The following is an 11,952-nucleotide window of genomic DNA, read 5'->3' as shown; positions in this document are numbered from 1 at the left end:
GCAGACAAACTACAGCGCTGTGAATTCACTTGAGATGTCTATACCTTCCTTGGTCTATGGTACTGTGTTCAGTTTTCAAGCTGAAAACCAGTTTGTTTTCATGGTTACTTTTTTTATTAATTAATTTAGAGATATAACATTATATGCAATCAATTCCTTGGATCGTTTCCATCCATTATTTGGCAAGACTTGATCAAAATATTATCGTCTTCATAAATATAATTGTACTTTTAATTTTGTGTTTTGGTGAAAAAACCGAACATAGTACTCACCTTTAACCGAAAACAACGCAATAATTCATTTTTAATTATATATTTACACGTTAATACCTCATTCACATTACACTTCCAAAATCTACGTTAACTAGATTTCAACTGTCATTTGCCTTATAAAAAAGGGATTTCAAATCTACTTTTAGTAGATTTCGAGCCTAATGTGAATGAGCTATAATAGAATTTTCTTATTCTTTCTAACGATGACGCTTGTTTTTTAATCAACTGATCCCAATAAACACAGTATGAGCGTTCTTCAAATGCAACACCTTTTCAGTTAAGGGTGGGTACTACGTTTGTTGACTCGAAAAGAACTTCACTTAACCATTCTTTCGCGTTGAAAAATGAGAGTGCTGACAATATATTTCGAAGGAAGAAAACAGCCATTTTGGAACTATTCCGCGTTTAGATTGTTTACACACACGCATTCATGATAATTGTTTTGAAAAGTTTTTTTCTACCAGTTTTTAAATTGTTTTGCAACCAAACCTCATGGGGTGACCAGTTAAAACACTTACACCCTACAATAGATATAGTCAAAGTGAAACTTTTTTTTCAATCAACATAAGCCTATAACTCACATTAAAGGGTAGTTCCTAAGCAAAGTCACTGTTCCCGACTTATATTTCGCAAGATAATTCGTCACAAAGGGATGTTAGTGTTCTATACCAGGAACTCTTCGTTGACTGAAATTAATACATTGAGATGCAAAGTGGCTGGTTTACTGAAGAATGTTTCTTGTTATACTCTCCCAATGTATAATTTTATAACTATTTCAGTCACGTTATAAAATTCAACCAGTGTTTGAATCGATAAAATGCAAGATATATAATTATGCATATATTTTTTCATTTTATTTTTGGAACATAGCAATTTATTCTTGTGATTCCATTCGTAGCTACCATAGTACTGCAACATCAATCGCACTGCCTTCTTTATAATTACGATGCACGGCCAGCATTTGTGTTTATTTTCCCTATACCCAGTAAAAAGAAACGATTGTAAAATGAAATTCAATAAATAAAACTTTATTTTGTTAACACTTTTCTATAAATTGCATGTTATGTACATTATTTCTATTCTATCATGTAGTAGGGAGCGGCTAGATGGTGGCTTTATTACGAAAACACTACTCCAAGTTATTTTTATTTTGTCAATCGATCTTATTTCATTTTTAAATAACAATGCGAACCAAATTTTAATGTAATTTCACACAAATCATTTGAATAAATAAATTATTTCTTAATTCACATTGCAAATGGCGCCATGTTTTGAAACTAACTAATCTCAACATATGGAAGGATTTAACACGATCTAATTAGGGACTGTGCGCTTTACGTCAGTTTTTCAACACGAAAAAAAACAAAGTACCACAAATGAAAAAATATTTCGGTAGTTTTTCGCATTTTTTGTTTTGTATGGGATTTCGCTGCGGAAACCGAACATAGTACCTACCTTAATATGATTTTCAACATAAATTCAACTTGACTTGAAACTGGTCATCTTCAATATATTTTCAAATTGTTTGCGAATTACTTCTAATTTGGAATATACCTCGAATAACATACCCATTTTAAAATATATGTCAAATTATTGATATAAATTTCATAGAATAAAAGGAATAAACAAAGGCTTTGAAGAACATGGACATGTGAAAATAACATAATATATTAGCTCCGTTCGAGAACCCCATAATTTTTGATAATTATCACAAATTTTTACTGGAAGTCGTTCGTTTACATCAAAAAGCCAGCAAAAGAGAGTCAGAGAGAGAAAAAAAATGACAGTTCTAGCTTAAATATTTTGCAAGTTTTTGCTAGAGATTTTTTCTCCAGTAAAATCTTGCAAAACCTACCATTTGTAAGAATCAGCTGTTCATTTTGTAAACAAGTTATTTAAAGATACACTCTTTTTGCTGTGGTCAATGTAAGTTTTAACAAAACTTGTAAGTACCAGTTATAAAACCCCGGACAAATGGAAATTACTACAGAACATTCGATTGGGGATGGTACCCACTCCATAGAAATGCAAGGTAAATACATTAGCTTTTTGAGTTATTACAAAGATAATTTGCTGGTCATGAATCTTGCAGTTTTCGAGATCTGTCTGATCGATTCAATATGTCCCTTTCAACAATAAGCGCTATAATAAATATGGTGTCTTTGTTTTTTAGCAGTTTGAGTCCAGAAATTATACGATGGCCGTCAGATGAAAAGAAGGAGGAATCATCTAAATACTTTGCAGAGAAATGTATGATACCAAAAGCTATAGGTAGAACTTTGTACAGTTTTGTTTTTAAATTATTAATCCAATGTTTCCAATTACAGGTTGTATTGATGGTACCCATGTAGTCATTGACCCACCAAAATGTGGAAAAGATGAATATATTGATAGAAAAGGGAACGTAACAGTTTGCTTACAGGGAATATGTGATGAACGCAATAATTTCATAAATGTATTTGTCGGATATCCTGGATCATGCCACGATAGTTGGGTTCTGAAGAATTCACCAATATATAACAAGTTACCGTCATATTGTGGAGGTTGGACATGTCTACAAGTTTAGACTTTCCTTAATTCTTTATTTTCAGATTATTATTTACTAGGTGATTCAGCATATCCTTGCAATAAATACATCGTTACACCTTACAAGGACAACGGGCATCTTAGAAAGGCTCAAAAAGAGTTCAATATGAAACTGAGTACTGGTAGAATTAAAATTGAACACTCATTTGGAATACTAAAGCAACGATTCCGGCAGTTATACTACTGCAAATTGCGAGGAATGAGAAAACTTTGCCATTTTATAAGAGCCTGCTGTGTTCTTCATAACATTGCTAACGAAGATGGTATGCATTTTGAGCCAACTGCATTCCAGGAAGAGGAAGAAGATTTTATGGATGATTATCCAGATAACGACAACATTTCGCGTGGAGATGACGTGCGAAACGCAATATCAAAATCAATACAAGATGTACTTACTACAAAGAATTAATTTTAATTTATTTAACTTTTAATTATAGTTCTACATTTAAAAATATAGTAAGGTAATCATATCGACTAGAGAATACAGCAATCCCTCGATTTACGTCGCCTCGGTTTACGTTGTTTCGATTTACGTCGTTAAATTTTTTGTTTCATCTACCTTATATGAATATTGTTTTTAAGAACTCTGAATCCAAATCTGCATTTGTTTTTTTTTTCTATCAGCTCGATTTTTCGAGATATACCGTTATGTTCAAAATTAAGACACTTCCGCTATATAAATTGGAATAACTTGAAAACAGTTCAACATATTAAATTAAAAAAAATCAGAAAATCCCTAGCAATATTCTCTTTTAGCCGCCTTTACATTGTTTTTCAATTTTTCAAGTAGTTTTGGAGATATCGTTCAAGGAAAGACGGCTAAAAGAGAACATTGTTAGGGATTTTCTGATTTTTTAATTTAATATGTTGAACTGTTTTCAAGTTATTCCAATTTATGTAGCGAAAGTGCCTTAATTTTGACCATAACGGTATATCTCGAAAAATCGAGCTGATAGAAAAAAAAATAAATGCAGATTTGGATTCAGGGACCTCAAATTACTAAAAATTCACTATAAATTTCAATAAAACGAGGGATTACTGCATTTATTTCACATAGAGTAATACTATTTATTTTTCTAGAAAGAAACATTGTTTGCACTGTTAATTATTTTTTGTGAATATTTCTATTACAAAGACGAAATAGAAAAAAATAAAAAAATTCATTTACACTGAAAATTATTTTAAAACTATTTCATTTCACTAAATAAAACATATTTTGTAATTTTCATGTTGTATTTTAAATTTTAGAAATATGGTGAAAATACCAAATGTTCATTTTGGTTAACTAAACTGTAAGTTAGGAATTGATAAATTAAATATCTTGGAAGTATTGATAAACAAATTATTTTTTCAATATGTTCACTAGGGTTTCAAGCAAATCCACTTTCTTCTTCTCCAGAGCTTCTTTTCGTTCGGCACGTTCTTCTCTTTGTTTCATACTTTGTTCTAATGTTTGTTGTAGAATTGCATCACTCTCTTCTCTTTTTTTTTGCATGTTCTTCAGACATGTCTATGAATTGTTGAAGGGCTGTTTTCCGTTTTCTTGATGATGAACAACATGGATCTTCGAAAAATATAAAAAATATTATAACATGAAAAACCTGGTTAAGTGGACCCAAGACTCAAGTCCGTATTGCTACGGGCTTGCTGGCATTGTGATCTATAAATCTACATCTAAATTGAGAAACAAATTAGTCCTGGACGGTATCGTTTTACTACCAATAAATATTACAATAGAATGATGACGCATGCAAAGAATATGTATCGACATTGAAATTTGTTATAGGATCACATTACACTCAAAATCTACATTTCAGATTTGAAATCTACTTTTTATAAGGCAAATGACAGTTGAATCTAGTAAAAGTGGATTTTGAAATTGTAATGTGAATGAGGTATTAGAATAAATAATAACAAAACGTCATTAACGGAATTATTTTCGAAATAGGACGATTTTTTCCGCGTAAGGCGTACCCTTAAAATTCCAAACGAAATTTTCGTACCTGTTTCAGATAAATTTGGGCCTTCGATGAGTTTTAAATCCGCCGAAGACACTTCCGCTTCACTGTCGAGTACAAAATCTGGATTTATAGACTTTTTTTCTTGCAAAAGATCGTCCAATTCGCTGCAAAACGAAAGGACATAATGGTATTAGATTCTTAACAAACATGTGCATGCATTTTTTAATTTACCTTTGATAAGGGCACGTCTGCCTATTCCGACCAGTCTTAGAGTTGTAAAGTTGTGTGCGTTTGTATTTCCGTTCCAAACTGAAATACTTGGTTTCCACTTGTTGAGAATTGAAATTGTATCCAAGTGAACACAATTCTTCTGAAATCTTTATCCACATTTGTTTTTTATTTTTTAGGCTGGCCGATTTTCCCACTTTTGGCCGTAATTCTTTCACTTTGGATATCAAAAATTTTACTGCTGGCTCAATCCACACGGGCTTCCCGGTTCCTTCATCGTCGTTGGTGCAAGTGATGACTTCATTTTCAACGTGGAAAAGAAAGTCATCTTCACTCTGGGTGAAAACTACTTCATCAAAACTATCACCAGCAATTTCGTCCACCACATTTTGCTGGTATTCCTCATCTGTAAAATGTCCGAAAGTTACATTTTCTTGAATTTATTTATTTCTTGTATCATACTTACCGAAAGAAATTCTTTTGTATGTTCCCGGTGAGCAAATTACGTCCAATTTTCTTTTATTCATTTTTCTTGGTTTACGTATTTGAAACATAAAATACAATCATCTGATCTGTTTTATTTGCAAGTTTTTACTGGATGGCGTTCGCGTACTTTTTGTGGCAAGAGAGCAAAAACAAAGCAAAGAGAGTAAAAACGGTTTTTACTCTCTTGCTGGTTTTTACTGGATATTTTTTACTGAGAAAGTACGCGAACAAACCTATTTTTTTCACTTTGCGCTCGCGGTAATTATTTGAACATACGTTGCATATATGTGAATTTCGAGTAAATGTGAATTTCTAGTTTCAATGGTAACTGTCAAACTAAAACATCTCAACTCGGTGTGAACGGTGAAATGTTTTGGAAAAACGAATGAGGAAAACGACTCAGTGGGAACATAGCATAACAATTGAGAAATTATTGCTATTGTGTTGAATTTTGCTGTTGAGTGTAATGTCTGTTTTTGGGGAGAACGCGATTTTCTCAACTTGAATATTACCCTAATTCTTTGAAAAAATGTTAGAATAATTATTGAATTTTAGTAGTTTTCAAACGTTTGTGTTTACCCAATAAACACAGGATGAGCGTTTTTCAAATGCAACACCTTTTCAGTTTGAGGGTAAATATCATTTTCAACATAAATCCAACTTGACTTGAAACAGCTCATCTTCAATGCATCTTCAAATTGTTTGCGAATTACAACCAATTTGGCAAAATGTTGACGAAAACTTTGAAAATGTGTTGAAGATAATTGGAGAAAACTTTGACAAAACACTACCCTGTAATGCAACGAAAAAACCACATGGTTTTCAATACTACTTTGGACAACAAAGTTCGTGGAAGAAATACAAAAATGTGGAAACTTTTTAATAATCAATTGAAATTGCTTATAATAATTTGGTAAGTAAAACTAAAACACGAAAAGAAAACTTTAAGGAAGTCACTAAAATCAAATCTCTTTGCAGACAACTAAAATATTTGGATGCTGATTCTTGGACACATTAAGAGGCTGGTCGATGAAAAATGATAGTGGCTTATCGAGAAGAGAAAGTTTCCATAAATCAAAGTGCAACCAAAAAAACTTGGTATTTATGCTTTTCCATATCAACAACTACTGGATGATAATTCGCATCACATCGATAGTTTAATTTACATCGCATCATCGGTTTATTTTGTTATTTTGTGAATTGAAATTGCTGGAAATTTATTCCAATTATCTGGTCATCAAGTTCCTAAGATTGCCAGTATTTTAATAACAACAATTTTGTAACACCAACGTTCTTGAGGAAATCACGAAGTATGTGGTCAGTTGGAAGAAATACAAATTGGTAAGTCAAAATAAAAAGTGAAATGAAAACATAATGGAAATCACAAAACTCGATTGTTTTGCAGAAAACTAAAATCATTGGATGGTATATTCTTGGAAGATGTTGGCCGATGAAAAACCGATGAAGGGAACAACAAATAAAAGTTTTCAGAAAACTTACAAAGTGCAACCAATTAAAACAAAGTGCAACAATTCCTATATCAAGAACTTCTGGATGAAAATGTGCACTACATCAATTTACATCCCGTCATCAGTTTGATATTTTGTGATTTCCTCTTGCTGGAATCTATTCTAACACACAAGCCAGCAAGTTCCTCGATAGTAATTATTTCAAATTGCCAGCATATTAATTAATAGTTATTTGACACCAACATTATGGAATTATACATGTAAAAATGTTTAAGATATTTAAAGTTGTATTCATAGTTTTATTTATTAATACGTTTAATAAGATAATTACATTTTGATTGGTATTATATTATTATTTTTATATATTATTAATGTTATTTTTAAGATTATTATATTTGTTAATGAAAAAAATAATAAAATTTACAAAATCTCTAGAAATTTAGTATTGACTTTCAGTTAGAACTAGGATTGAATTTCATACAAATTGTGGTTTGAAAGTATTCGCAACAATGCTAATTTTTTATTTTTATCACATTGAAAACGGTTTGAGAAATTATTGAGTAGCGATGCATTTCAATTTGAGGATTACAATTGAGAAATTATTGCTATTGTGTTGAATTTTACTGTTGAGGGTAATGTCTGTTTTTTGTTGAGAACGCGATTTTCTCAACAATTTCTCAACTTGAATATTACCCTAATCCTTTGAAAAAATGTTTGAAAAATTATTGAATTTTAGTATTTTTCAAACGTTTGTGTTTATTGGGTATTGGGATACGACAACGACACGTAAATTTTTGCACGTTTACGTTGTGCAAACGTTGGGTACTCGTTTCCCAATAAACACAAACGTTTGAAAAATGCTAAATTTCAACAATTTTTCAAGCATTTTTTCAAAGGATTAGGGTAATATTCAAGTTGAGAAGTTGTTGAGAAAATCGCGTTCTCAACAAAAAACAGACATTACCCTCAACAGTGAAATTCAACACATTAGCAATAATATCTCAAGTGTTATCCTCAAATTGAAATGCATCGCTACTCAATAATTTTTCAACCAATTTTCGATGCGAGTCAAACTCGAAACTAACATCGTTGCAAATACTTTTCAACCTAAATTTGTGTGAATGATATCCCCACTTCAAATTGAAAGTCAAAGCCAATATTCTATGAATTTTGTATAATTTATTCATTTTCATCAAAATAAAATATATAATAGTACACTACCCTACATAATACACTACAATACCAATTGATAAATAATAATCTTATTAAACATATCAACAAATAAGAAAAAAACAAACAACAAAACTTTAAATATCTTAAACATTATTAGTAAACACTTTTGCATTGATAATTCGATTTCCTTCCTTTTGGTGTCATAAAACAACATTAAAATTTATTAACCTGCGGGCAATGTAGGAACGTACTGGACCGCGTGTTAGAATTGATTTCCAGCAGAAGGAATTCACAAAATATCCATTTTAAACTGATAATAGCATATGAATTAAACTGACGATGTGATGCACATTTTCATCCAGAAGTTGTTGATTTCAACAATTTGTTGTTTTTAACTATTTTAATTGGTTGCACTTGTAATGTTTCTGGAAACTTTTTCTTGTCGATAAGCCACTCATTTTTCATTGGTCAGATTCTTAATGTTGGCAAGAATGTAGCATCCAAAGATTTTAGTTTTCTGCAAAGAGATTTAAATTTAGTGACTTCTCTAATGTGTTGATTTAATTTTTCATATTGACGTACCAATTATTATAAACTATTTGAAGCAGTTCCAGTTAATTGTCCACCATTTTTCATTGGTCAGCTTTTTAATGTTTTCAAGAACGTAGAATCCATAATTTTAGTTTTCTGCAAAGAGATATACATTTAGTGACTTCCTTAAAGTTTTATTTCATTTTTTATTTTCACTTACCTATTTTTATAAACTATTTGTTTATTTGTCTAAAATTTTCCATTTTTTTAATTTCTTGCAATTGACCACGAACTTCGTTGCAAAAATAAGTATTGAAAACCACATGGTTTTTTCGTTGCATTTTAGGGTAGTGTTTTGTCAAAGTTTTCTCATATTATCTTCAACACCTTTTCAAAGATTTCGTCAACATTTTGGCAAATTGTAAGTAATTCGCAAACAATTTGAAGATGTATTGAAGATGAGCTATTTCAAGTCAAGTTGAATTTATGTTGAAAATTATATTTACCCTCAAACTGAAAAGGTGTTGCATTTGAAAAACGCTCATCCTGTGTTTATTGGGTTGTTTTGTCGTTATCAAAAACAAACAGCTGACACGCAACGCTACGCTTACGAGCCGTTTTACGATGCATAACCAGGCCTTTCCTATTCTGAGTGGCTTTAAATGTACCGACTTTGAGATCTTATGCACGTTTGAGGTAACATAAAAAATACAATTAATTTGATTTCACACCTATTTCGGGGCATGAATTGATATAAGAATTACTGCAAAACGGCAACGTAATTTGTTTTGTTTGTTGCGTTTAACTGAAATATTGCGTCCTAGACCACCCACAGTCATATATGACTTCCTCATTCGATCCAGTTCTTTGTGTCTGTCTACCTCTTGTTCATAACATACAGGTTGCAATTCTGATCTTAGTGAAATATGGAATACCCTTCGTTCTTGTTAGCACAAGGATTGAATGTGGCAAACATAGAATCAAATTTAGATATTAGGATACATTACACTTAATTACATAAATACACCATTATATTTAATTATAAGTATCTGGCGGTTTGTGATCTTTTTGGCGGATTCTCATTACAATATCTTACTTTAGCTTAAGACAATTCTTTCTACAAAGCATAAACCATATCGTATAACTTACATCTCTTATATTAACTTTTTTTAATATCCTTTCAATTTTAGATGATCAAGTCTTGGAAAAAATAAAACTGAAATTATGGTACAATTAGATGAAAATGATATAGCTGACATTGAGGATTTGATATCTTCTGATGATATTAAACCAAAAGACCGATACAAAAATAAAAAGAATGTCACTCTCAGAGCTCGGAAGAAACAACCAATAGTGAACGAGGAGGACCCTAACGAGAGCAAAGAGATTCTTAAAAGCGTGATTCCAGGAACTCAAAAAATATACTTAAAAACGTGGGGCTGTTCCCACAACAATTCTGATAGTGAATATATGGCTGGTCAGCTCCAATCTTATGGATACCAATTAACTGATAGTAAGGAAAATGCTAATCTTTGGTTGTTAAATAGTTGTACAGTAAAAAATCCATCGGAAGATACGTTTCGTAATGAAATTGAGAATGGTGTTAACAAAGGAAAACATGTTGTTGTCGCTGGATGTGTTCCCCAAGGAGCACCTAAATCTAGTTATTTGAAAGGACTTTCTATTATTGGCGTACAACAAATTGACCGAGTCGTTGAAGTTGTGGAGGAAACTCTGAAAGGGCATTCCGTACGACTTTTGCACAATAAGAAGGAAGGTGGGCATCGAGTAGCTGGCGCAAAACTGGACCTGCCAAAAGTGCGAAAAAATCCACTTATAGAAATCATTGCTATTAATACAGGATGTCTCAATCAATGTACATATTGCAAAACTAAACATGCTAGGGGAGATCTGGCAAGTTATTCGCCAAACGAAATAGTCGATCGTGCCAAGCAAGCGTTTGAAGAAGGTGTATGCGAGATATGGTTAACATCTGAGGATACAGGAGCCTATGGACGAGATATTGGTACGTCATTACCTGAACTGCTGTGGAAGCTTATCGAAGTTATTCCCGAAAAATGTATGCTTCGCGTTGGAATGACAAATCCACCATACATATTGGAGCATCTAGAGGAAATGTCGAAAATTCTATCGCATCCGAGGGTATACTCGTTTCTACATGTTCCCGTTCAAAGTGGTAGTGACGCGGTATTGGGAGATATGAAACGTGAATATTGCCGGAAAGACTTCGAGCACGTAGTTGACTTTTTGCGAGAAAGAGTTGATGGGCATCTTACAATCGCAACCGATATAATATGTGGCTTTCCGTCTGAAACAGAGGAAGATTTTGAAGAGACTATGAGTATGTGTAGTAAATACCATTTCCCTTCCTTATTTATAAATCAATTCTTCCCTCGGCCTGGGACGCCCGCAGCGAAGATGACGCGAATTCCCGCAGATCTGGTAAAAAGGAGGACGAAACGTTTGACAGAATTGTTTAATAGCTATACTCCATATGCTGGTCGAGAAGGAAACATTTATGATGTACTTGTGACGGAAATTTCTCACGATTCTCTGCATTACGTTGGACATAACAAAAGCTATGAACAAGTATTGTTACCAATGAGAAAAAATTTACTTGGAAAATCGGTTAGAGTACGCATTATAAACACAACTAAATTCAGTATGGTGGGAGAAATCATGGACAGCGAGGAGTGTTGGACTGAATGTAGTCAGGTTATGAACAAAACACCAGAGAAAATGATTAAGAGCAGCCAATGTTTTGTTAATCTAATACCTAAAGACCGGCTTGGTATGGTCCTCATTTTGGGAATAGTTGCCTTTGTTTTGCAGTGGCTTTGGAAGCGAATTTCTTATATGGCCTAATAATAGTAGCATCATTGAAGAATTCGAGCAACATGTATTTTCAAGATTAAAAAGCTTTAAACTGGAATTAAATCCAGCGGATTTAAAGAAAATTGTTTACATAATAAACAACTTATACATACATAAACATTATTTTCCACTTTCTATAACGATGATGATACGATACTTATGATTTGTATTCGTAAAATCAAAAACATGTTGGATTTTAATAAATTAGTGCTAATAGATTTATTAGTTTCTGGTAACGTTTCCCATAACCGAGTTGTACTTTTATTAAACTTACCATACCAAACTGATGACGCCTTCATCGAAATCATGACCAAAACAGTCAGATACCGATGGTTTCAAATCATTTATACC

The 11,952-nt window shown here is 32.3% G+C and overlaps 2 protein-coding genes and 2 long non-coding RNA genes across 7 annotated transcripts; 2 read left to right on the top strand and 2 right to left on the bottom strand.

The window, feature by feature from the left end:
* Nucleotides 1-3,250: 3,250 nt before the first annotated feature.
* LOC142239063 (uncharacterized) lies at nt 3,251-5,751 on the bottom strand. The gene is made up of 4 exons (XM_075310828.1): nt 5,514-5,751; nt 5,051-5,453; nt 4,862-4,983; nt 3,251-4,422 (listed from the first exon to the last, which is right to left on the bottom strand). Exons 1-4 carry the CDS (start codon nt 5,599-5,601, stop codon nt 4,328-4,330), a joined length of 708 nt encoding a protein of 235 aa, XP_075166943.1. The 5' UTR covers nt 5,602-5,751; the 3' UTR covers nt 3,251-4,327.
* Nucleotides 5,752-6,107: 356 nt separating this feature from the next.
* Nucleotides 6,108-7,296, top strand: LOC142239372 (uncharacterized). Its single transcript, XR_012723012.1, has 3 exons — nt 6,108-6,446; nt 6,512-6,874; nt 6,939-7,296. It is a non-coding gene; the product is annotated as an uncharacterized LOC142239372 (long non-coding RNA).
* Nucleotides 7,297-8,161: 865 nt separating this feature from the next.
* On the bottom strand, nt 8,162-9,208 carry LOC142240794 (uncharacterized). Its single transcript, XR_012723389.1, has 3 exons — nt 8,927-9,208; nt 8,758-8,862; nt 8,162-8,692 (listed from the first exon to the last, which is right to left on the bottom strand). It is a non-coding gene; the product is annotated as an uncharacterized LOC142240794 (long non-coding RNA).
* Nucleotides 9,209-9,278: 70 nt separating this feature from the next.
* Nucleotides 9,279-11,719, top strand: LOC142240792 (threonylcarbamoyladenosine tRNA methylthiotransferase). 4 transcript variants are annotated; one of them, XM_075312522.1, is made up of 2 exons: nt 9,279-9,402; nt 9,897-11,719. In XM_075312522.1, exon 2 carries the CDS (start codon nt 9,931-9,933, stop codon nt 11,590-11,592), a length of 1,662 nt encoding a protein of 553 aa, XP_075168637.1. In that variant the 5' UTR covers nt 9,279-9,402; nt 9,897-9,930; the 3' UTR covers nt 11,593-11,719. The 4 variants fall into 4 exon arrangements, with proteins under 4 accessions (XP_075168637.1, XP_075168638.1, XP_075168636.1 ...); XM_075312523.1 differs by lacking the exon at nt 9,279-9,402 and adding an exon at nt 9,403-9,484; XM_075312521.1 differs by lacking the exon at nt 9,279-9,402 and adding an exon at nt 9,470-9,607.
* The last annotated feature ends 233 nt before the right edge of the window (nt 11,720-11,952 follow it).

Source organism: Haematobia irritans, chromosome 5 (assembly GCF_050003625.1).
Source record: "Haematobia irritans isolate KBUSLIRL chromosome 5, ASM5000362v1, whole genome shotgun sequence".
NCBI classification, from domain to species: Eukaryota; Metazoa; Arthropoda; class Insecta; order Diptera; family Muscidae; genus Haematobia; species Haematobia irritans.
This window is presented reverse-complemented; position numbering and strand designations above follow the sequence as displayed.

Bases quoted from the DNA above. Each gene is read 5' to 3' on its own strand.
- LOC142239063 (XM_075310828.1), bottom strand. From the start codon at position 5,601: ATGTTTCAAATACGTAAACCAAGAAAAATGAATAAAAGAAAATTGGAC. The intron at 5,454-5,513 runs GTAAGTATGATA...GACATTTTACAG, and splicing joins ATACAAAAGAATTTCTTTCG to ATGAGGAATACCAGCAAAAT. The intron at 4,423-4,861 runs GTACGAAAATTT...TATTTTTCGAAG, and splicing joins CCCAAATTTATCTGAAACAG to ATCCATGTTGTTCATCATCA.
- LOC142240792 (XM_075312522.1), top strand. From the start codon at position 9,931: ATGGTACAATTAGATGAAAATGATATAGCTGACATTGAGGATTTGATA.